A 26,632-nucleotide genomic window follows, 5' to 3' on the forward strand; every position below is an offset into this window, starting at 1 on the left:
CCACCCTAGTGTATAGCCCGAACGCCCTCCCCCTTCTTTCAAATACAAGAAGTTGAAAAAGAAAAAAATACTGGGAAGTACTAAAACCACGGGCTCCAAAATTGCCCGAGGCCATTCGGTGCGTCGTTTGTGATTGATTGGACTGCTTGCCGAATCCGTTATGTTGTGTCAACCGCCTCACTCTAACATCGTGTAGCAAAGGACGATCAGCTCTGGGAGCGTGCCGATGAGGTGAGCTCCTCCCACAGTAGTTAGACATTGAGTAGTGCAATAAAACGTTGATATCTGTCAGCATTTTATAAATTATCCTCCATAGTAATTGCAGTGGAGCTACATTTTGTTGGCGCAGTCTGTGTATTACCCGCTCACGAGCACAAATTGATAAAAAAAGTGAGGCATATACACGGGTATATACGGTATTTTATTGCACATGCGTATCAATGAATATAGAAAAAATGTCAATCAGTATACATATCGTAGAACAAGATATATTTGTTATATGCCAAGTCCCAATTTCAAAAGATACATGATTTCATTTTTGTAAAGTGATACAAAAAAAAATACGCTGACACATCCTCCTCTTTTCTGCTTGCCAAAAGCCTGAAAGATTTCAGGTGGCCGTTGGTCTGAAAAAGTGCGTAGTATTTCATCATCTTTAAAAACTGGCTCACAATCATAATTTTTACAGCGGTATGCAAGGTGGCTATACTCACAGACCCTTTTAGCGAGTACGCGTGTTCTCGTAACCTTTGATTGATGCATCGCCCTGCTGTGTAACACCGTCCGCAAGCGAGAGAAATCTTAGAAACAACGTTTCCTTGCATTTAACCGATTCTTGCCCGTCTCCAATGACCTAGCGTGCCGATGCGTGTTCAGTTGAGCCCGCATATGTCGAACACACATAACGAACTGCTGTGTATAGGGAGCACTTAAAATTCCTTCCAATATATTTTTGTTGTACAAGGTATACATCAAATTACCGACATAATACAATGAAAATGGTAAGTTGGGTGGGATGGTTGAACATTTATTTACACACAAGAATCGGACAACGCACCAAGTAGTAGAAGCTCTTCATATTGGAAGGAGAAGTAAAGATTGTGCGTGTTGACCCTCCCTGTCACTGTGCCATGGCTTCTGGCGTCCATGTTCATTCATCCATCTTCCTCAGTGTCTCCTACGACATCTTACCAGCAATCATGCATATATGTATATTGTAAGTGTTATTAAAATAAACTTAAGTGGCGAAATCAGCAAATGTCCTTCGCCTATAGTAACACGCTGTTTCATATATAGAACTACATTGCGATTCCCTTCAGATTCAATATATTTAGCTTCAACGGTATGTAGTGCTGATTTCTACTGGTTTGTTAACGTTGCAGTATAGTGAACAGCACATTTACAGTGCAATTCACTGAAGCATGGTTTGAAGCTACGATTTCCGCTTAATGCATATTGTCAATATACGTTAATGATATCGTCAATTCGCCCTTGCAATCCTAATAACTTCCATGAGTAGCGAGGCTTAATCGCACACATTGGCCTTAGAAATTTCAGGAGGAACGTCTGTATTACCAATCGGCGCTCGACGCAATGTGTCCGCGCAAGAATACATGCACTCTGAAGCGTGAGTTCTTATGCATCAAGTGGGAGAGCTTTGTCACATGCATGCCACATAAAGCAGTACTCACTCGCGGGTCAATCGGGCCACCAAGAACAGCGTGTCCGGAACGATCATACCCTAAACCACGTCACTCGTACACCGTTCGTGCAGGTAGAGCAGTATCTGAGGAAGGACGTTCCTCGTTTGCTGGAGCGCATCCAGGCCATCCACCGGGCGGTGTCGGAGGATGACGTCCGCGCCCTCGAGACACAGCTGCAGAGTCCAGACTACGCGTTGGCCAGGGACCACCTGGGCATGACGCCACTGCACCGCGCCGTCGTGCTCGGAAGGCACGATGTGGTGCGGCTACTCGTCGACCGCTTTCCGGAAACCATCAATGCCAGGGACAGGGTGGGTTCTCGGCTTCCCGACGTGGTTCCCGAAGTGCGACGATAATTGTAGTGAGGTTTACGCCATTGGAACCTTTGGATGGTTTCCAATGGTAGCCAAAAACGAGGAAATCGCAGATACGCGTGGCGAATTAATTTTTTTCAAGCATGAATGCGAAAAAAAAAATAAAAAAAGAAGCACCAACGTGCGTTTCTCAATGACCTGCCTTTGGTCCGTGCCGCTTCTGGTGTAAAGACGGGAAGTAAACCGTCCTTTGTATTTGTAATCCACATTAGAGGCCTTCGGCAGCCATAATCGTCAAAAAACCTGTGTGACCATAACCCTGCTCTTTCACGGCCGGGCTAAAAACGCACGTTCTGTCTTCTGGCCTTCGCAATGAAGTTTGTAGCGTTTCTCCGTAGTAGCATGGCCTGCAGTCACTAACGCAACGGGGAGCAATGGCAGGGTCACAGCGACAACACGGTGCTGCGGTGGGAGGTGGAAATGGACGTCCGTTGCGCGTCTGCTTTTGCATGGCCTGCAGTCACGAACGCGACGGAGAGCAATGGCAGGGTCGCAGCGACAACACGGTGCTGCGGTGGGAGGTGGAAACAGACGCATTGCGAAAGCCGGAAGACGGAACGCTCGCGTGCCTTTCCAGTCCGGCCGTGGCTCTTTAGGGTCAGGTTCGGTTAGGCTAGTTAGATTAAGTAAGGTCATTAACGGTATGGGGCAGACATCGCGCGCAATGGGCCGAAAAGATGAAGGGGGTGGCCGCATCCCCCGCACCCCCCTCCCATGCGCACGCCTCTACTAACAAGTGGATTTAAACCCTGGAGGTGGTGATAATTTCGTTGCAATACTGTGTGGCGGCGCTCAGGGTGAAAAAACAATGAAAAATGTGTTGAACTTAAAAAGCCCGAATCAAAACATGGGTTGTTTCAATATACACAGTTTTCTTCGAAGTAGGTGTCACAAAGAAAAAAAAAGAACGAACAGTTCCGGCAAAAATCGAAAAGCTGATATTCGATGTTTCAAGCTGGCTCCTTTGCGATGTCCATGTCGCTGGTTGTTACTCAGTTGCCATAAGCTGTGCAAGCTAACAAGGACGAACAGTATGAAGAAGGGCTGAAATGTAAAGGAGGAACGTTAACAATAAACCAGTGCATTAATTTTTCATGTCTCAGGAGAACGAAGCGCCTCTTAACGTTTCTTTATCAATTTGTCAATTTTTGCAGGAAGGACGTACGGCTTTGCATTACGCGGCGGCCGCTTCCCGCAGAAGTGGTCGGGCGGACATGTACAGGCTGCTGCTGCAGAATGGCTCAGATCCAAGAATCAGGGACAATGTGAGTTGTTGCTGCATTGCATTAGCAGGCTGATTTGCATAAGTGCCACAACACGATCATTGCGATTCACCTATGAAACGTGAAGTGCCCGGGACCGCATCAAGAATCTTTTAGCGTCAGCATTTAGATGGCCGATTAAAAAAAACATTAGGTATTCATGTCTCCACTGACGTGAAGACGGGCAGACGTGTGTAGTGCTCAACCTATGAAGCAATGAAATGATTACCGCAAGGGTATTTTACAACAGCAGGGCGACTGCGTTGTCTACATATGTGCGGCGTGCCTCTCGTGATATCATGTAAATATGCTAATGACTAATGAAAGCATCTCGAATAAAAAGAAAAAAACGTTCTTTGACTGTATTTGTTTCTGTCGGCATTATGACTTTTTTTCTGTGATCAAGCTTTAAATTGAAGCAGCTCCCTAAGAGCGCAAAAATGTACGAAAAAGAAAGCTTTCTGCGTGGTTATATGGCAATACAGCGGAGTGAAGTTTGCCAGTAAATCATATTTTAATGTCAAAGCTAGGAAACCAGTGCCAGTAGGACGCTTAGTGAGGAGCGCGTAACAGGTCACCTTCTTGTCGAGCTTAGTAATCACAACAGTTGGTCCTGACCCTGGCTATTACCCTGCCTGCCTAGTGCATTTGTCACGCTTGTGTAAGAAGTTCACACAAGTGCGTCAGTTGACCATCGAGTTGCCACTTCCCACAGTGTAACACTTGATTTCTCGGCGCAGAGGGGCAAGTCGTCGGAATACTACAAGACACACCATCTGCAACTGGCACCCGAGGTGGCCCAGATGAGCACCAGTGCCAGAGCCAAAGCCAGGAGTCGCTCGGAGCCCCCGGGGTCCAGACCAAGGAGAAACTGTAAGTGCGTGGGGCACTTGACTGTACGTATAAGGCCTCTAAATAATTCAAATCAGAGTTCAAGGACGAGAGAGTGGTTTCTTTTTTTTTAACCTTCACTACCCTTACTGCATGTGCCATCTCACCCTTGGTATAGGTATTTCTTCATGAAACGCGTAGGCAATTGTTACACTTAGCGTTGACTCTATCAAAATATCATGTTTTTTTGGACGAATGCTGGTATCTCCGCTCACACAGTCGAACATGCACAAAAGGAAGTAGAATCAGTCGATCGCACGAGACAAGGCGGACAGAGATGTGATGGCAAAGCATGGTACGACACAATTCACAGCTGGTATCTCCCGTATGGGGAGCAATCGGGAGTTTATTCTATCAAGACGTCACGTGAATATGCTTCCGACGTCACGAATTGTTCCGAAAATACGGGAAACGCCAGGATAGCATAATCTGCTCGTTCTTTGTATTTTCAGAGGTTCTGGCGTGAAGATTCTTAGGGTGGGGGTCGTTTCCTCATTGTTGTTTGTTGTAGTAGCCACTTATAGAAAGATTTAAGAATTGCTCACTAGATGACGTTGTGTGTGTATGTCCTTCGAAATAATATCACTGGACTGCGTTAGCGGGTTTCGTATAATAAAAAATTCATAGCATATCCATGGAGTGAATGATGATGAGTGGGGCGAAGTGCCGTCTGTCTGATGCGTGATGTGTTAAATAGGAACAGACAGACAGACAGACAGACAGACAGACAGACAGACAGACAGACAGACAGACAGACAGACAGACAGACAGACAGACAGACAGACAGACAGACAGACAGACAGACAGACGGATGGACGGACGGACGGACGGGCGGGCGGGCGAGCGGGCGGGCGGGCGGATGGACAGGTCGATGACGACATGGCCCTCTTTCTCTACTCGGCCGGCCTCCGCCGTCGTCTCCAAGAGCTCTATGACCGCACCGCACGCTTTCTCAAATCCGCCAGCCCCTGCCGTTCTCTCGAAAGAAACGGAGATAGTCACCTCGTTGCGGCAGTTCGTGTGGTGCCCACGATCATCCCAGCCGACTCTTCGGAGCGATGGTTCTGTGCTGCGGCCCTGCTTGCCGTGGCACCTTCGAATTTGCTCTCTCAAGGGGCGCTACTATCGAGGCCAGCCGGACTTCCTATGCGAGTTTTGCGGGCCTCGACCTTCTTCATTTGGCCCGTGTTAAAACGTGCACATCTCTTGTGTCTTGGCTTTCTCGGTGGCTTTCCCGGTTGGCTGCCCGTTGCGATGATACCGGTGCGTGCTGAGGGAGGTGAGGCGAATGCATCCTATTTACCATTTTTATCTTCTGTTATCCTTTCTTTCTAATATTTTTATTACATATTATCGCATTCCTGTACCGACCTGTCGAGGTGTCATCTTAAGGATGGACAGTTACGGGCAGTACTTTTCCTCATTGTAATCACTTTTAGAGAGGGTAACTCCCCGATACTAGCGCAGCCAGGATTCTTGCTCATATCGAGGCCCTCTTACTATGGCCTCCGAGATTGCGAACCGGCGTGCAATCTCGAACGCCATGCTTTATTTGCGTCGTCAACTAACAGTCCTTTATCGGTGCTAGTAAGTGCCATACCGCTCACTGAAAGCGGCACCACCCCGATCGTCAACAGAGAACACTGTGCAAGGGTGAATGTGAGAGAGGTATGAGGAGCGTTTCTACTGAGACTTCTGTCTGGCTCAATAGCGCAGTCAGTACAGCATTTGGTGCTTACCGTCGCGGGTCAAGGATTCGAAGGTTTGGTTCCCGGCAGTAAACGTTTTCCTTGCATCCTTTCTATCGTTCTTATTTGGTGGTGTGCCTTTTATCAACATCATATCCATGATGAAAATACGTCATTAATGTCACGGTGAACCCTTAATAAAACACGTTCGTGTTAAAATGCCGTATTTAATACGCATGTCACAAGCGCATATTTGAGTACCTATTTGTGTGCCATAGGATTTCTGTGCAGCCTCTGGTTCCGCTTTTGCAGCGAAAGCTGTATATGTCTAGGAGAAACAACAAAAAAAAACATTCGGCATCGATGTCACGATTGTCCTCCATTGGCTGTGCTATCGGTTACGTCATTCTTAGCATCGTACTCAAGCACGCACGCCATTGACAGCGCTGTGAGTGACGTCGTCCATCCTATCGCAGCCGTGGCGCCGAGCACGTGTGCATCAATTTCTACTGAGAGATTCCACATGGGTAAGCCACGGACAACTCTAGAAGAGCGCCAACAGTGGAAACACGAGAGAGCTCGGATTCGCCAGGCCGATGGTGCGGTCCGGGAACAAAAACAGGCCCGGGAGGCCGAGCGCCGGCAGCAACTGCGTACTGATGATCCCGCAGCCTTCCAAGCCACGCTGAATCGCGAAAGGGAATGCACGCGCTGGTGGCGAGCGTATCTTGCAAACCACGCCGCCGAATCAGCTCACGATGTCTAACGCTTGCAACATCGGCACACCGAACGAGTGGCGTTGCGGGCATAACAGCGTCAACGTGACGACTGCTGGGGCGTGTTCCCACCGAACGCCCGCTTTCGGCGGGAGCAACGCCTCCTAGAAAAATTGCCCGCAGCTTCCCTCGGGGGAACACTGAGGAGGATGCGGACCATATAATTGGTTAACGGGGTGTTAAAGTGCGACTTACTTGGGTCGATGGCTAAATTGGTTAACGTGGTTGTGAAATGGGGTGTTAAATTGCGACTTACTTGGGTCGATGGCTAAATTGGTTAACGTGGTTGTAGGAGGGGGTGTTAAATGAGTGAACACGTACACACGTATGCGAAAGGGCGGCGCTGGTCGAAGGGACGTCGATCATTGTGTTTGTGGATTCGTTGGAATTCATTTCACCACGACCTTGGACGTCGACGCGCCGTACAAACCAACCGACGAGCGGCAACTGAGCGAGCGAGCGCCGACCTTGAGTATATATACAGCACGACGGCGCATGCACTGTCAGCTGTTGAATGTTCTCGAAGCGCGACGCCACATGCGCGTCCACTGGTGAATCAGGAGAATTGTAGATGTCGAACGCGATGTGTAGAGGAGGAAGGGTGCACAGATGGTGGAGGAGTGAAGCGCGCGCGGTGTGTAGAGGAGGAAGGGATGCACAGATGGTGGAAGAGTGGGCGACGGCGCGACGGCGCATGCGCGCGCGTCAGCTGTCGAATGTTCGAGAAGCGGTGCGGACGGCGCGGAAGGCACACTACAAGGCGCGAGTATAAGATGCTCCGCATCTAAAAACTAAGCCTGGAACGTCACTCTCTTTTCAATTGGGAGCTTCCTGCCAGCGCAATATCTCGGAGGTCATGCCTCTTGCCGCGTGTTGCGACCGTACGCCGCGTGAGACCACTCGCCTCAGTACCGCTCTGTAATGTGACATACAGGTGCTCGGAGGCAACTGAGAGCATTGCTGCGGTCGCAAGGGGCGGCCGCCGAAGGCGTTTGCCTCCGTACCGGATAGGAGGGTAAAATCCGAGGGTAGGGCGGCACGTTTCCGGCTCACGTTCCAGGCACAAATTTTTCTAGGAGGCATTGGCGGCATTTTCTCCAGCGGCACTTTGGCTTCGGCTGCGAGTCTGTGACCGCCTGTGATTCGAGAACAACCTGGCAACGATCAACGGTATCCGGTCTCTACAACAACGGAGCAATGCCATGGAGGCACTCACACGGGGGTTACTGGCTGCTCTCGAGGTCGGTCATTTTCGCGTCTGTGGGACATACATTTCAGCTTTCGCTGGTTAGCCATTTGTACGGAGTGCTTGGGCGGTTATAATTTTATCTAAAGCATCACTTACGTGTCACACGATTAGCTTGCCTTTGCATAAAGAGTAATGACAGTATTGACTTACGGTACGCCACTGTTAGTTTGTTATTTCTTCTTATGCCGCTGACGCCAAAGCAATCTCTACACATACAAGCTTCGCTTCAGAGTTAAACAACTGAGAGTACTATATACCATCTGCCACGGAAGAGCCGTGAGCAGCTCTCCCTAAAACCTAAAAAGTGTTTGTTTAGAAAAAGCACTTAACGATGTCGAGTGCTTCGTACGCAACTATAGACGAGGGTACGCCTATCTTGCACCGAGGCGCCTTTGGCGATATACCCTCGCTCCCAAAGATGCCATAATTTGTATGTAACTGTCAAGGCGCGCCTCGCTAGCATGGCATGCAGTGGCTCTGATGTTTAAAATGCGAAAAAGCGCCTGTTCACGCTGCGCCCGCTTATAAAATGTCATTTAGGTACCACTGAGCTGTCATCTGATGCGACAAGAACCAGCGCAAGCGGAAGATAGTGCCGAGCACTGCCTGTGAAGTTCATAGCGCATCGCGGGAGTCGTGCTGGTGCGGTGTTTTGCGATTGCACATATTTCCGACCACAACGCAAAGCGCTGAGCTTGTCTGCCCGATAGGATATAATTGCAATCAGCAGGAAAACTACGAGCTCGCTGAAGTGTACCAGTAAGTATACTTATTGCGTTTATACAAGTGCGACTCCTGCCCCGCCGCGGTGGTCTAGTGGCTAAGGTACTCGGCTGCTGACCCGCCGGTCGCGGGATCAAATCCCGGCTGTGGCGGCTGCGCTTTCGATGGAGGCGGAAATGTTGTAGCCCCGTGTGCTCAGATTTGGGTGCACGTTAAAGAACCACAGGTGGTCGAAATTTCTGGAGCCCTCCACTACGGCGTCTCTCATAATTATATGGTGGTTTTGGGACGTTAAACACCACAAACCAATCAATCAAGCGTGACTCCAGCTGTTCCACTTTACAGCAGCAATTTGCGTGCAGCATGCGGCACAAAACTATTACCATACTCTTTCGCAGGCCGCATGTCAATAACAGGGTATACGCGTTACGACTCACGCACGGATGCATGTGCCGCGCATGTTTAGTACAACGATAATGGCCTACTATCGCGATAAAAAGAGATGTGAACGGTGTGAAAAGCATGGCTTTCGACTCAGTCTAACTGCGACATGCCTTGATTGCCACTAGGTGAATCTACATCTGTTTTCGGTCGGCGTAACCTTAGCATTTTAATATCTTGTTCTGGCTGGCACTTTTGCACCGCGTGTGTGTTCCAAATGCCCAGCAGTACTGGCAATCGATACACATGCGTTGCATGAGTGTGAGTATGTAAGTAGAGCCAGATTCCAGCACTACGTTGACGCCGGCTAACAGCACAATTTCTGCCTTGTCACAGCCAATACATGCCACAGTTAACGCTGTTCGCGTTTCTTTCAGTCGGATAATACGTGCTTGATGAAGTTGCTTCCGCAGTCTGCAATGCACTTGCTCCAGACATTCCGTACTGTCTAGAAAGGTCTCCTCGACGTTTCACACGAAATCAGCATAAAATTCCAGCACAGGAACAGCGCGAAGCATGATTACAGCCGCACTCGGGTTGTGAGGTTTCGCGTTTGATTTGCAGAGCGTCTGCTCGCGTGGCTGTTGTGGGTGTTACTTCGCCGCGCTTGCAACAGATGGCACCACGCACTTTTCAATATGGCAGCAAGCACTGAGCTCGCTGTATTCAGGTGTATAGGAAAGCACATAGCCGTCCCACTAACTATAAGAACCCCCGTGTTAAGAAAAAAATTCCCACATATCCACGAAGTAAATGGTGACGAAGGAGTTAGGTTAAATCCGGTAAACCGTGAATCCTCTGCAAATATGCTCAATCATCATCATCAAATACAGATGTGCCATGAGAGTTGTTGTGGTGGGATTGTATGTACAAGTTACACACACAATGTTTATTATTTACATACCAATGTACCATACAGATATATTTAAATACTAATGCAGTATATGCATTTTGTTCAAGAGCCTATTTACGGATCACATAATCTCCGAAGAACGTTTTCCTTTACGCCTTTGTGATCCGTAAAGTACAAAGACACAGAGACAAGAAGGACACGAAAGGCACGAGCACTCGTGTCTTTCGTGTCCTTCTTGTCAAAGCCAGAGGATGTTGAAGTATAAGATGTAGTGGAAAGTTCGAGAAAGTTCCTTACGGCGAGCTCGCGCTGCAGCCGCATAGCGAGCCCTTCGCGCATCTACCTTGGCTTCTGCGGCGTTCATAGTGGATGGCGATGTCGACGCGCACTGAGTGATGTCCAGAAGAGAAAGGAAGCACGCCGAGAGCGAACGCTATGTATTGGCCGCGAGGTCCTCCACTAGAGAGGCCAGCGCTGCGATCGTTTTGACGTCACAGATGGGATGCATAGTTGTGGAATACGGCAGCTTTGCTTTCGCAACACCTCTTGCGTCGTCCACCATTGCTACACTGGCTCTTAGTCGTGATTCGACGATGAAAATTAGACAGCAAAGTGCCACCGGGGGCACGGATTCGCTGTTTGCTTGCCCGTATTATCAGGTCTTACCGCTTCTTTACTGAGCTTCAAAACAAAGAGAAGCATGCTAGTGTCCACAAGAAAAAGCGCGGGAAATGCGTTGTTCTAGTAGGCAAGGTCAACTCGGTATCATATGAGTGACGTTATCAAATAGGTAGCACCATGGTATGTCCTCGACGCCAATGGGCGAGGCCACTCTCGGGGTGGAGCACGCGCCGAGAGTAGAGCGAGCGTCACCTAGAGCGCCGGCGTGCCATCTAATGAGTGCTTTTGAAACGAAGAGCACAGCTGCGCCTCAAGTGGGAGTAATGAGCATTAGCGTACACCGGCGAAACGACGAGAAACCACCCCTCGCAAAATGATCAAGCTTCTAAATGTGGTTAACGATTTAGAGCACTTAGTCCTCTACTATGGGTGAGCATAAAGCTTTCTCGCGGGCCTACAAAACACATCGAGTATACATATTAAAACAGTATTTTTAACAATTTAGAGCACTTCGTACTCTACTATGGGAATGCGCTAAGCCGTCCCTAAACAGGAATGTGTGTTTAGAAAAAGTGGGTAACGATTTAGAGTACTATAGGTACTCTACTACGGGAGAGCCTAAATCCGTCCGGTTGGCTCGCCAACATGAAGAGCCTAATAAAAAACACGTCCACGCGACATGGATGTGTGTTTAGAAAAAGTGGGTAACGATTTAGAGTACTAGGTACTCTTCTATGGGAGTGTTTAAAACCGTCCCGTGGGCCTCGCCTTTGCTCACTGCCTCACCCTGGTTGGCTGCAGAAAGGTAAAAATGATGGCTAGGTGTTTAGAAAAAATTTATTGCCACAAACGTCAATAACACTCAACAGAACATTTCCGTCTTAGACATACTCTAACGATGATGACAAGACAGACGTCATTTACATGAACATGGATATGAGATGACGTTGAAAAAACATGTACATTCGATGGTTCACACAAACACAACCACAAAATACTTCAAGGTAAACAAGAGACAAATAAAACATAAATATGTACATTTTGCATATTTACATGTTGGCATGCCATTTCTGCCGGCACATCGACAGATCAGCCTACCAATAACAGGCCGGCCGAAAGACAAGTTTCACTCGTCCGTCATAGACCGACACAAAAGGGCAAGACCAGTGCCGAAGAAATTCCTCTTCACCGAGGAAGAAGAGCTCCTCCGACAGAACAGACAGCAGCTCCGAGTACAATCGTTCTAGGATCGGGTAGAGCGCGCGGCGGCGGCGGCCCGCTGCAACCGCCTCGCAGCGGTTGCGCCAGAGGCAGAAAGCGCCGGCAACAATGAGAAGACAAGCGAAGCGGCTTCGCGAACAACGCCCAGAAGAAACGAACCGATTTACTCTGAGGCAGTGAAATCCAGCATGTACGGCTCTCCAAAAAACGCGAGCAATGATACAATGCCTCAGAAAATGCTGATTTGTTTCCCGAAGGGAGCAGTTCGGACATGTTGCTGACTGGACTATTCTCCACCTTTCGAGGCGGTCGAGAGTGGGAAGTACACCCCATCCCAGGCGCCACATGAAGTCCCGAAGGTGTCCAGGCAGAAAAGAAGCCGTTAAGGAGCTCCAAGACACCCGTCTAGAGCTAGCACGGCGGGCTGGCGGGACCAACGGAAGCAACAAAGCAGCAGTTGTCTCAACTATGTGGTTGTTCAAAACATCTATGCCAGGACAGCTTGACTTGACATGGCGAAAAAATGCAACAGTTGTTGCATAAAACGCAGGAAGTGTTATTGACTGTGGCCCCCTGTTAAGTTGCGCATTAGGCATCAAATGGCGAAGGTGAGTACCCAGAAAGTAATATGCAAGCGTTCATGCGGGAGATTCCTCCCCTTGCACTAGGCGCAAAAGGAAACGCAGTGCCAGCAGCCGACAGCGTATGGACACTGAAGGGAAAGCAAAGCCTCCTTGAGCACGCTGCTGTCCCAGTGCCGCGCGAGAGACCAGCTCAGTGCCGCCTGACCAAAAAAAGGAACACAAAGCAGACTGCAGTGATCGCACGATACGTAAAGATGGTTGCACGACGTGAGAAAGGTACCAAATGCGACCACAAAATACAGTCTGCGCAAGGTACCTCCGCTCAAGAAGCGGGAAGTCAAAATCCTGTGCATCCTGAATTTTCAGTCTTACTTCCTCGAGAGCGTTTAACCAAACAGATTCGCAAATGCCGTAGTGGTTGTATGAGATACCTAAAATACGAAGGGACGCGGCCGGCTGAATGGGAACACCGGCGCTAAGCCTGGAGTTTGGAGAGCCAATGAAGAAATACCGGGATTTGGAGATGTTCAACGCTGCACCTGAAATGTCGCCATACTGGGAAAATACATGCAGGCTGCGTGAAAGGCTATCTTCATCTGAAAGGTACAAGGTTATATCATCAGCGAAAGCTGTGACTTTCATGACACCGCTACCAGGAAGCGCAAGACCCCGGACACGTGAATCCGCGTCAAGAGCACGCAAGTATGGCTCAAGGCTGAGGACAAATAGCACAGGAGACAATGGACATCCCTGACGGACCCCACGTGTTACGGAAAAAGCGGCACTTTCCCAACCATCCAGAACTAGTGTGCTTTTCAGACCAGTGTACGTATTTTTAATCATTTCCACAAACGAATGAGAAAAGCCGAAGGCTGTGAGCACATTAAAGATATACGCGTGCTCTAGTCGGTCAAACGCTTTTTCCTGGTCCAAAGACACAAGGATATCACGCGCAGATCGCGACAAAGTATAAGCTATGATATCCCGTGTCGTATATGACAAGCTGTGTATTTCTCGTCCAAGCACTGATGAAGTCTGGTGATGACCTATTAGGGTGTTCAACAGACCCCTCAAACGTTGAACGGCTACCGCCGCGAATATCCTATAGTCAACGTTGAGGAGCGTGATAGGTCTCCAATCTTCAGGATTAACAGAGGAAGCATCACCCTTTGGAATAAGCACAATGCGTCCATCTCGAAAACTTGATGGAAAGACACCGTCCTCGTAGCATCGCCGGATTACCGCGGTAAATGTAGCACCAATCTCATCCCAAAATGTCAAGTAAAACTCAACAGGTAAACCGTCTGGCCATGGGGCCGTTCCAGGTTTCATAGATCTCAGTGCCACCTTTACCTCTTCAGCCGACGGAGGGATGTGCAGGCAATCTGCAGCTTCTTGAGGAATACGGGGCAAACTTCTAAGCATTGGCGGTGTTTCATCACAGTTAGTCCGCATGGCCGAACACGACATTGCTTCAAAATGCGCCAAGAAAACAGATCGATCACGCGTAGGAAGCCGCTGCGCAGGTGGTATTTGTGCTGTCATAGAGACAGGTGACTCTGATTGCCCAAAAAAGGAATGTCTCGCGTAGCGCAGCACCTCGGGATGTGCACATGGGTTGTGTCTACAGCGCCATGCTGCTGCGGCCAGGGACGAAGCAGCAGTCAAGCGCTGAAAGCGTTCACGCAGTTCACGCTGCCACGCTCGCATCAGAGGAGAAGGCGTCTCGGCGCGCAAAGCAATGCGTAACTTCATCGCGGTATCAACAAGCTCTTCAGAAACGCGTCGACGAAGCGAACGCCCCTCTATTGCGCAGCGCAGGCGCCACTGTGTTTTAAGCGCATCCCAATCTTCAGGACCAGACGCCGTGAGCGACACACGTATTGCGCGTGACAAATCTGATCTTGAGCGCGCGTCCTGCAGGACGCGAACATCAAGACGCCATGGCTTTTCTGAGAAAGAAAATGGAACTTCGAGCTTCAAGACAATAGGCCGATGATCAGATACGTACACAGGAGAAGGTGGGAAGGACGGAACGCATAAATCAGAGACAAACGCCTCTAACGCTCGTGGGATATAAGCCCGGTCGAGCCTGCTGGAGGATCGTACACGTCGCCATGTCCAAACAAAGGTATTTCCGTGCACTACATTGTGCGCGTCTAGTAATGAAAAGTGGTGGACAAGGCGGCGAAGCTCGCGTGAATTCCAAGCAGACCGGCCCCAGCCAGGACCTTGTACATCGGTTCGCGTACTTAGAACGCAGTTGAAGTCGCCAATCAAAATGACATCACGACCGTCAAGAAAAAACACATCCAGGTCTCTAAAAAAGTCATTAGACTGTCCAGCTTGCGCTGGCCCATACACACACAGTATCCTTAATCTGAAAGAAAAGTAGCTACAGTCTAAAGCCAAAACCCTGCCCACGCCATCATAAAAAGCATGATGATCCCTTAATAGAGCTCGGTTAAAAATAATAATACCTACTCCCGTAAAACGAGATGTAGCAAAAGAGAAATAACAATCTAGGTTGAACCTTCGTTTAAAAGCAAGCACGTCGGATAGCGAGAAAAAATTTGTTTCCTGGAGGCACAAAACATCACAATTTGCAGCGCGGGCGACACTAATCACTTCAGCCTGCTTTGCCGGACTGCGAAAACCCTGAACGTTCAATGAAATAATATGCAGTGTAGTAGTCATAATAAAAAGTAAAGACTAACCTGGACGCATAGTTCTAGACGGTGTCCTGGAAAGTGTCCAGGGGACACTTGCTCGACCAAATTACAACGCACTGTTCGACCCTCCAGAAGAGGGTTGAGGTTTTTTGGACCGTTGGGATTTGCCACGGCCATCACTGCGTTCATCGGAGCAAGAGCTGGAAGTGTGCCTTCGCTTTGTTGCACGTGGAGCTCCCATTTCAACGTCAAAATCGGCAAAGCTAGACAGTCCGATGCTACTATCCAGTCCCAGGCTGAAGCCGTCTTCCGAAGACGTGTCCTGAGGAGGTAGGGACTGAGCCGCCGGCAAGCTTGGATCCACATTCTTGATGCTGGCAGCACTGTCCGCGTCTCGGCAGTCCGGTGTAGGCACCCTTTGTGTGGGCGATTTTTTACGTGTACGACGCGATGTCGAAATGGTCGGAGCGGCCGCAACAGAAGAGGCTGTGGTGTTTTCGCCACTGTTTTCCAAAATAACCGGGGTCGTAGGGCCAACTCCAACAGCAGCAGCCTGATAACTGGGGTCATTTGTGCACTGAACATCAAGTGGCGTCAAAGAAGAGACGCCGACGCCGTTTTCAGGGCAGTGCGTTGCGTCTTTCGAAGCGCACGGTTCCTGCACCAGCGGGGAGGCCGACGCGCCAAGCGTCGCATCGACAATCGCGCTTTCGTTGTGCGCTTCGTTTGAAGGAACTTGTAGGGGTGAGGCCAGCACAGCGTCGGTGACCTCCTCTGCGTCCCCCGAGTCGGTAGTTGGTTCCATTGCCGGTGTCAGTGGTGGAAAGGCACCAGCGGCAGCGTCTGAGTAAGAGCGGCGGACAGGGCAAACCACAGTTGGGTGGCCGTCCCCGCAGCGTCGACATGGGCGGTCACATCCTTCACTAACGTGACCGTGCACACCGCAGCGACCACAATACGGTGTTGTGCACTGGGCTCGTAGATGGTCCCCTGAGCCGCATCTTCGACATACACGCTGGAGACCACGGTAGTCAAACGTAGCACGGTGACCGGAGATGCGCAGGTAGTTCGGCACAGGATTAGCGGCGTTCATCTCCATTCGAACATACCGCGTTCCAGTGAGTACGCCGCGTCGCCCGCTCATCAAACCACTGGTGACAGTGAGCACCTTGCCATATGGGGATAACGCTTGGACGAGAGCTTCGTTTGAGACGAACGATGGCAGGAACAGGCAGGCGACGTTGGTCACTTGTGGGCCAATGGGAACGACTTGAACACGCTCGCCGCCAATCACCAGGCAGCCAGCATTGACGATTAGAGACATGGAGGCCATGCTCTTAACGGTGACTTGGAAGTTTCGAGCTCCCTGATGCTGCACGCAGTATACCTCTGAGAGGCCGACTATTGAGGCCGTCGCATCAACGACGGTTCAACTGCTGGCGTAATTAGAGCCAAGTTGCGTCATGGCCTAGATCGGATGTCACTGTCTGCACCCTTCAAAATTGCGACAGCTAAGTTGGTTGATTTCATGAATATCTTGTGCTTCCCTGCTGTTTGATTTGGTTATCATAGTGACGTCTCAGAGATGTTCTGACCATCGCGTATAAGTTTAAACTGAGGATCTGGAATAAATTAGCCGGAATGGGATAATTACATCACTCATTTATGAACTTTGGCACGCTCCGCAAGATATCAGTGTCCTGCATAAGACGTTTTATACGGGCATTTAGCACAAGCATGGATGGTAAAAAATGGCAGCCTATCCACGGAGTGAATGATGGAGAGTGGGGCGAAGCATCCGTCCGTCCATTCATTCTTGCTTCCGTCCGTCCATGCGTCCGTCTGTGTGACCGTCCATGCGTCCATCCGCCCGTCCGTGCGTGCGTCTGTTCATGCGTCCGTGCCTGCGTTCGTCCTTGCATCCGCCCCTGCGTCCGTTCTTGCATCCATCCGTTCGTCCATTTATTCAACACACCAAGTAGCACCATCTCGCATATTTTCATCATATATTCCCCAAATAGAAGCACCGCCATCCAGCTGACATTCCGAGGACTAAACGAGAGGTGGCACACGCACACTTTCTTACGGCTTGCGCTTCGGGTTTACTTCCCATCTTTAACCACCTCGAGTTCATGGTATATACTAGTTCACTGTATTCATGGCACTGCGGCCAAACGCTCGCTAAACCTTTCTAAAACAAAGAACGTTACGGCCAGCGAGTATAACGTAGCAACCTTTTCTTGTCAGATAGTACTCAAAGTACATACCAATGGCTGCTAATGGGAATGAAAGACAGGAGAATTCGGCTTTTACTTTCCTACGGCTTGCGCTTCGTGCTATACTTCCCACCTTTCACCACCTCGAGTTCATGGTATATACTAGTTCACTGTATTCATGGCACTGCGGCCCAACGCTCGCTAAACCTTTCTAAAACCAAGGAGGTTATGTCCAGCGAGTATATCGTAGCAACCCTTTCTTGTCAGATAGTGCTCAACGTACATGCCAATGGCTGCTAATGGGGAATGAGAGACAGGAGCATTCGGCTTTTAGTTAACGCGCACGCTGCAAATTTTTTTTTATTGTTCAACAACGCACAGGAAAACATCTCACCGGCACCACCTTGGAGGTCAAAATGTAACACTTGTTACACACTACGACTGCGACTACGAGGGATGAACGGATGCCGCCATACGGAGCTTCGCCCCTAAAAATTGCCACCTGGTACTCTCTTCTAGTTTTATTTTTCCTTTCTATGAGCAGGGCCTCCGCGATCAACATGCGTTGTCTCCACTGATAGCAGATACCACGAGTCGAGCAATTTAGGGGCGCTCGCAAAATGCACATTAAAAACACTTTGGATAGCTCTGAATTTGGACACAAAAAAGTTTGATGCCGGCGTTCCTCAAGATTTCAGTGACGTATACTTTCGTCACTGAAATGTCGTGTAAAAAGACGGATAAGAAGACAAAAAAAAAGTGCCGTCAATGGGAGTCGAACGCACGAGCTCTCAGATGGCGACAGCAGCTGCCGGGCACGCTATCACCTGCACCCACGGCCGCATGCTTTGTAAGCTTTCAAAACACGTCTTTTAATAAAGGGCTTTTCGGTTTAGCACCGCGTACGAAAATTGTAAGCAGGAAGTTGAAAGGAAAGAGGCACTCCCGCAACTGAGCCTTGTTTTGCGTTTCTTGCACATATAAAGCCAAGAAAACCACGTGAGACCGCTGACACTGCCGCATAGTAAAGCCAGAGAAAACCAGATAAAGCCGCCTACTGCTCTAATCATCAAGAGAGTCCATTTCACAAGAAAATAAAAATTGCCCGCAGCTTCCCTTTGGGGAACACTGAGGAGGATGCGGAGCATATAATTGGTTAACTGGGTGTTAAAGTGCGACTTACTTGGGTCGATGGCTAAATTGGTTAACGTGGTTGTGAAATGGGGTGTTACGCGTCGGCGAGGTGGCCGAGTGGTTAAAGCGATGCACTGCTAATCCATCAAATGGGGTGTTAAATTGCGACTTACTTGGGTCGATGGCTAAATTGGTTAACGTGGTTGTAGGAGGGGGTGTTAAATGAGTGAACACGTACACACGTATGCGAAAGGGCGGCGCTGGTCGAAGGGACGTCGATCATTGTGTTTGTGGATTCGTTGGAATTCATTTCACCGCGAACTTGGACGTCGACGCGCCGTACAAACCAACCGACGAGCGGCAACTGAGCGAGCAAGCGCCGACCTTGAGTATATATACAGCGCGACGGCGCATGCACTGTCAGCTGTCGAATGTTCGAGAAGGGGGAGAAGCGCAACGGCGCATGCGCGCGCGTTAGCTGCCGATGTTCTCGAAGCGTGACGGCGCATGCGCGCTACATTATACAGCTAGCGAATGTTCGTGAAGAGGAGAAGCGCACGCGGTGTGTAGAGGAGGAAGGGTGCACAGATGGTGGAGGAGTGAAGCGCGCACGGTGTGTAGAGGAGGAAGGGATGCACAGATGGTGGAAGAAGGAGGAGGAAGCTTGCGGACGGCGCCGCACTACAAGCCTCGAGTATTAGATGCTCCGCATCTAAAAGATGGAGATGGCTTACTGATGCATCTGCGGCCTAACTTGTTGATGACATAAGCCTCAAATATTTCCCGTTCTTGTTTTTAAATGCGAAGCATTTCTCAGCGAACTTCAGCGACTTGCGCGTATCTATCTATCTATCTATCTATCTATCTATCTATCTATCTATCTATCTATCTACCCACCTACCCACCTATCTATCTATCTATCTATCTATCTATCTATCTATCTATCTATCTATCTATCTATCTATCTATCTATCTATCTAGCTGCCTACGACTTTTAGCTCTCCTGGCCGTTTCAATAGTGGTATCGATACCAAACATGGTATGGCATAACATTACTGTATGAAGAACATACGGGACTAGTCATAACATGAAAGTCATGACATGAATGTCATGATTAAACCTCATGGTTCTGCAGCTCTTGCGGTGGTTTCGTTCACATCCATGCTACAAAACTGATATTGTATGACATGATTACATGGCGAACAGAAGCGGCAGACCCTAACATGAAAATCATGACATGCGTGTCGTGTAACAACATGACTACATGCCAAGCTCATGATGAGCTCTCGGGCGTTTCACTAGCGTCAAATATACCAAATTTGGTATTACGGTACGTGAATGGATGACGAAGATATGCGACTTGTGTATACATGATAATCATGAGATGCGTGTCAAGTAACATGGCTACATGCCACAATCATGATGCGCTGGCCGCCGTTTCACTAGCTTCACTTATACCAAATTTGGTATTACGGGACGTGAATGGATGACGAAGGTATGATACTGGTGCAAACATGATAAACATGAGATTCGTGTCATGTAACAACATGACTACATGCTACGCTCATGATGCACTCGTGGCCGTTTCGATAGGTTCACGTGTACCAAACTCGGTATTACGCGAAGCGAACGCATGCCATAGGTAAATGAGACTTACAAACTTGATAATCTTGACATGCGTGTCATGTAACAACATGACGACATGTCACACTCATGATGTGTTCGCGGCCGTTTCACTAGCTTTACATATGCGAAATTTGGTATTACGTGACGTCAATGAATGACGAAGGTATGTGACTGGTTCAAACATAATCAGGAGATGCGTGTCATATGAGACCATGACTACATGCCACAGTCAAGGCGCCAATACATTTCGACGTGACTCGGTGTGCGTTCTCACCGGCGTTCATTTCGTCGGGTCAAGCCAGCATTGCCACGCCAGGCACCTGTCCAGCCATATATACTCGCGCGCGCGCGCCGCGCTGTGTTGCTTTGACGCATGCGGTTTCACCGCGTCCAGCGTCCCTCCGTCACGAAAAAAGGGAGACGCAGTGTTGTCTGGATAACGCATCGGCGCGAAATGCAGCATGTCGCATTTCGCGCCGGTTGCCGTCGGGCCACGCCGACGGACGCTGGTCGCACCGGTCGCGCCTGCCGTAAGACTACAGAGTGCTCGCGTTTTGCTAACGTAGCGTTGCTTTGCTCAGCGTGCGTGCGTGTCATCGCTACATTGGAGTATATTGGGCCCTTCAAGATGCGTTCGCGGCCATCTTGCTAGCTCCACATATACCAAATTTAGTGTTTCGTGACGCCAATAGATGACGAAAGTATTTTCTGGTGCAAACATAATCCTGTCACACCTGTCATGTAACAACATGGCAACATACCACGCTCATAGCGTGCTCGCGGTCGTTTTTCTAGCTGCACATATACTATATTTGGTATCACATGACGTGAATAGATGACGAATGTAAACGAAACATTCAAACATGATAATCATGACAGGGAAGTCATGTACGGTATCATTTACCTCCACCTCGTAACATTGTGCTGATTTTAAAGTGAAATATGAACCTTTCTCATTCGTGCTTGGCATATCATCGATTCCCACTGTACATGGGATCTGCCAATTTCCTTCCATGTCTTTTAGTGCCCGTGTCCTCTCTAGCTCAGGTGCGCAGTGTGCGTCAGCAATGAACCGCCAAGTTGCTACCCGTGCCAGTCTTTAACGTTCCCTTATGTTACATAGACGTTCGTTGAGTCACCACCCCGTTTGACCGGTGTACACCAATCGTAACGTCAGAGGGCGTACACGACGTTCCTTCGAGAATCAACGAACTACGTGACGTGCTTCTTGGTGCACGTCGGCGTCTTGTGTTCACGAAAGTTCACTTGGCGGTACATTGCTCCGAGTTTGTTTATAGTGATAAAGAGAACATGAACGCCTACGCGTCCCGCATTCTTTTTGATGCGATGCGAGACGCCGTGAGTATAAGGGATTGCCGCATACTTTGGGCGTGACACCTGTCATTTGTCCTTTTCTGCAGCTTCGGTGCATTTCTTGCACAAAAGAATTGTCTACATAGCATGTGAGAGGGAAACCCAGTAGGAGTAAATCTCTCTGTTTGGTTGACAAAGCTGTCCTGTACCTTGGGGTGGCAAGATGGCTGCAGTACGTGCCTCAAAGCGGATTCCACAATGTCCCGCTTGACTAGCTTGGAGAGGCCAGGTGTAAACGGCAACAGTGCCTTCTTGAAGCGGAGGAGAGCAGGCCCAACGGACGTGTTCCCGTGTGAATGTGAGTTCCAAATCTAGGAACCTCAGACGTTGCTCAGTTGTCAGCTCCATAGTCGAGTTAGACCATCAAATGTCACCTCAAATAGATGCAGAAGATACCTTGAGCGAGTTTCACTGGAGATGGCTTTATATGTGCAATCAACGTAGAAGCATTGTGCCGAGTGCGCCTCTTTCCTGTCAACTTCTACAATTTTTGTACGTGCTGCTACACCCAAAACATTTGTAATGAAAAACCATCTAGCCTGCATAGACTACCCTTATTCAAGCCTTTTATATCAACCACCACCCTGTCGCTCAACCCTTGCTAAAGTGTAATAATGCATCATCACGGTGAAACGCGTTGTTTCTACACGTCCGTACTATTCGGTGCGTTTGTCAACGCCTTAGCACACTGCCAGGTGGCCACTTTACCCAAAGCTTTGGCGTGGCTTATAGCATTCATCCATAAAAAAATGGCAACATATCCACGGAGTGAATGATGGGGAGTGGGGCGAAGCATCCATCTGTCCATTCGTTCTTGCTTCGTCCATCCATGCGTCCGTCTGTGTGACCGTCCGCGCGTCCATTCGCCCGTCCGTGCGTGCGTCTGTTCGTGTGTCCGCACGTCCATCTGTGCGTCCGTCCCTGCGTTCGTCCATGCGTCCATCCGTCGGTGCAACCATCCGTGAGTCCGTCCATGCATCTGTCTGTGTGTCCGTTCGTCCATCTATTGAACACTCCAAGTACCACCATCTCGCATCTTTTCATCATATATTCCGCCTATGCAGCGCCATCCAGCGGACATTCCAAGGACTAAACAAGAGGCGGCACACGCACACTTTCCTACGGCTTGCGCTTCGTGTCTACTTCCCACTTTTAACCACCTCGAGTTCATGGTATATACTAGTTCACTGTATTCGTGGCACTACGACCCAACGCTCACTAAACCTTTTTAGAACCAAGGAGGTTATGTCCAGCGAGTATATCGTAGCAACCCTTTCTTGTCAGATAGTGCTCAATGTACATGCCAATGGCTGCTAAGCGGGAACGAGAGACAGGAGAATTCGGGTTTTAGTTAACGCGCATGCTGCGGAGTGGTTCTTGAGAGAAAGGAAGAGAAAAGTGAGCCCCGTTATTGTCTGCTTCAGTGAGCGACACCGCCACAGAGCTCACAAAGGGATGGGGGTAAGGAGGGATAAAAGGGGAGAGGTAAAAGTATAGGAAAGAGGAAGAAGAAGCAACAACAAACTGAGGGGATAGAAGAGACAGGAAAGATGGAAAAACGGTCACTGGAGTCCGAGGACGGGGTACACTTGCGAGAGATGGTGTCGGCGTCTGTAGATGGCGTAGAGCAGGTCCAGTAGGTCAGAGCTGCGCTGTCACCGAAGACAGCCGGCGACAGGAGATGACGTAGGGCCAGCCCAGTCGGCCAGAGCTACGATGACGCCGAAGGTCGCGAGCGCGCGGAGCGCGCGGGCGCACAACCGGTCGGCACGAAATCCAGGGAGCGTCTCCCTGCTGCGAATTTTTAGGGGCGAAGCTCCTTAAAGCGGCACCAGTTCGTCCCTCGTAGCCGTTGTAGTAGTGTGTAACAAGTATATCATTTTGATCTCCAAGGTGGTGCTGGTGAGAGATTTCTTCTGTGCGTTGTTGAACAATGAAAGATAGTGCTCGATGTACATGCCAATGGCTGCTAAGAGGGATTGAGAGACAGGAGAATTCAGCTTTTAGTTAACGCGCGCGCTGCGAATTTTTTATTGTTCAACAACACACAGAAGACAAGAAAGGGTTGCTACGTTATACTCACTGGGCGTAACCTCCTAGGTTTTAGAAAGGTTTAGCGAGCGTTGGGACGCAGTGCCATGAATACAGTGAACTAGTATATACCATGAACTCGAGGTGGTTAAAGGTGGGAAGTAGACCCGAAGCGTAAGCCGTAAGAAAGTGTGTGTGTGCCTCCTCTCATTCAGTCCTTGGAATTTCCGCTGGACGGCGGTGTTTCTATATGAGAAATATATGATGAAAAGATCTGAGATGGCGGTACTTGGAGTGTTCAATAGGTGGATGAACGGACAAACAGACAGATGCATGGACGGACGCACGGATGGCTGCACGGACGGATGGACGCATGGACGGACGCCGGAGCGGATGCATGGACGAAAGCAGAGACGGATGCAATAGACGCTCGCACGGACGGGTGGATGGATGCATGGGCGGCCACACAGACGCACGCATGGATGGACGGAAGCAAGAACGAATGGACGGACGGATGCTTCTCCCCACTATCCATCATTCACTCCGTGGATATGCTGCCATTTTTTTATTGTTCAACAACGCACAGAAGAAATCTCTCACCGGCACCATCTTCGAGGCCAAAATGTAAGACTGGTTACAAACTACGACTACTACTACGACTACGAGGGACGAACGGGTGCCGCTATAAGGAGCTTCGCGCTTAAAAAAAAAAACGCCCCTAAAAACGCCCCAACTTCCCCGAAAGTAATCGTGAGCAAATATGAATGCAAGCATTGCACCGTGAGTACACGGCGTAGTAATTTTAGCGTCGTAAATGAATGACGACACGAGGATTTGTACCGTAACCATTTATTTACACATTCATGAGTACCTGTTTGTGTAAGCTCTCTTCTATCAATGTACAGAAAGCATTGAACTACTTCTGTAAGAAGGCGTTTTACTCTCGTGTTATACCGATTCCTATGATGAAAGGATCAACCAAAGAGGTTTTTTTTTAAACTTCGATCCTTGGGATCAACCATGTGGTATTTGTTTAATGACCCTGCGTTTTCTTTCTAAAGACGATAGTCTTTTTTGGGATGCCGTTGTCAGATAGGAAGAAAACGCGTCACTGAAGGTGCTTTGTCTCAGAGTCTCACATAACTCATCAACCCATCATCATCCGTACGACTGTCCCGGCATGTCCTCCCCCACCCCCCAGGGTCGTGTGAGGGGGAAGTTTTTGTTTCGAGCAGAAGGCCATATTCTAGGAAATGGGCCGCAGCTCGGCGCCCGGCGCCAAACAGACGTGGCCTGCCTCCCGGCGTACAAGCCAGGGAGACCCAACATAGGGGCTACTCTCCGGTGTGGTAATTCAATCACAACACACAAAGCGGACGTGCCCTGACAAGGTGGGCTAACGCAGCGCGTGGGGCGCGCTACTGTCACGGCCCGTCTCATGACCGCTAGGGCTCAGCGAGACACAATGCGTCCCTTGGGGACTACGGGACTGCTGTTTGGTGCAGAAGCGAATGCCGCTGTACGCAAACTCGGCGTACCCCTGTGAACCAGCACAGTTAAAAGCCGGCTTAACCCTTCACGAGGAAGGAAGCCACCCTCCGCCTCGACGAGTAGTCGCCGAGCCTGCAAAATAGGCCAACACGGACTTTGCGGGTAAAGCCCGACAAGGCAACAAGATCACCGTAGCGCATGCAAAAACCAGACGAACGACCAACAAACTAAACTCGAGGGCGACCGGCTCACTAGGCCGAGTCGTGGAACTCTAAAGAACGCCATTATTAAAAATTGATGGTTATCTGCCCTCTTGACTCCCTTAAAATCACTTCCGGACGGTGCCACGTTTCATAAAACTTCTTTGCACCTAGGCGTTGCCACTCTCGGTGGAGGACGAACCAGACTTCCACACTTTTGCAAGTACTTCGTGAAGCCCGGGTCGTCTCCCAGCAAAGACGGCACAGCGCCATGCCACCAACACTTGGTAGGAGCACTTGACGAGCAGAAGCACGTAGTGCCTAACTGCTCGTTCCGACAGGGGTTGCGGAAACCGAATGGTGTCGAAAGGAACACTGGGGTGACCAAACAAGCTAGCTATCATTCGATGGAGGGCGGCTGGTATTGCACACCGAGAGAAAATGTGGACCAGGTCAACCCTCCTTCCTCAAAAGGGGCATGTTCCTCTTGTAATGATATTCGTGACGGGCCTGAACTTCATGGAGAGGCGCCCTCTGGCCAGTCGGTACATGAATGTAGCGCGCTTGGGGTTCAGGAAACTGGCAGTAATGAACCGCCAGTTGGGACTGTGTTGGGACAGGTCATGTTCTCTACAGCGTTCAGGTAATTCTGGAGTGAGTCGATCGACTAGCACGCAGAGTTCGATTGAAGCTAAGGCTATCTCGGAGTCGACCTCTTGGAGATGGAGACGGGCCAAAGTAGAAGCGGCCCCTGCACAAAAGGCAGAAGGTGTTCCCGCCCAAGGCACCGTATTAAAAAATGCCCCAGGCGAGAACATCCTCAGCCGCGTGCTCAGGAAATACGACGCAAGTCTTCGAGTGAGGAGCATATCCGAATAGAGAGCTACCCCTGTCCATCTGACCTGTAGCGCCGTGGTCACTACGCAGAGGTAAGGAATACCGAGTCCTCCTTCATCTCTGCGCAGCTTGAACACGGGGCGCGGCAACCACGCAAATGCACGACTCCGAAGAAAACCGAAAAATTTCTTTTCCAGGAGAACCCTGGTTCGGGGTTTAACCGGCATTACTGAACCTACATACATGAGAAAACTAAACAACAGTGATCGAATTATCGTGGCCCTAGCTGTAAGGGGACAAGACAAGTCACTGAAATCCCGAATCCTGTCGGTCAGCTTTTGCCTAGCTAACCACCAGTTTTCGGTAGTCAGGCCATCTGGGTCGAAATGTAAACCCAATATGCGTAGACGCTCCTTTATGGGGAGGTCATGCACGGGACGTAGGCCAGAGGGAGTGCAGTTCAGATACATGACAGCGCTCTTCAACTTATTTATCCTGGCGCCGCTCGCCAAGCAGTACACCTCCACAACGTCCAAGACGGTGCCTCGTCCGGGACGACAATAGAGAGGTCATCTACACAGGCGTGCATTGCCATCGGGGGGGGGGGGGGGGAGGGGGACTGGCAGAAAGAGTAATCTGCCAATGCTGGTGTCTTTAGAAAGGCT

General features: G+C 49.6%; 1 protein-coding gene across 1 annotated transcript in view; it reads left to right on the plus strand.

The window, feature by feature from the left end:
- Positions 1–26,632, plus strand: part of LOC119178575 (uncharacterized) — a 129,884-nt gene that overhangs the window by 29,904 nt on the left and 73,348 nt on the right. Inside the window, exons 11-13 of the mRNA XM_075867818.1 lie at positions 1,775–2,014; positions 3,232–3,342; positions 4,080–4,212. Of these exons, the coding sequence (XP_075723933.1) occupies positions 1,775–2,014; positions 3,232–3,342; positions 4,080–4,212 (484 nt within the window). The remainder of the gene's footprint in view (positions 1–1,774; positions 2,015–3,231; positions 3,343–4,079; positions 4,213–26,632) is intronic.

This window comes from Rhipicephalus microplus, chromosome 1, assembly GCF_043290135.1.
Source record: "Rhipicephalus microplus isolate Deutch F79 chromosome 1, USDA_Rmic, whole genome shotgun sequence".
Lineage (NCBI taxonomy): Eukaryota > Metazoa > Arthropoda > Arachnida > Ixodida > Ixodidae > Rhipicephalus > Rhipicephalus microplus.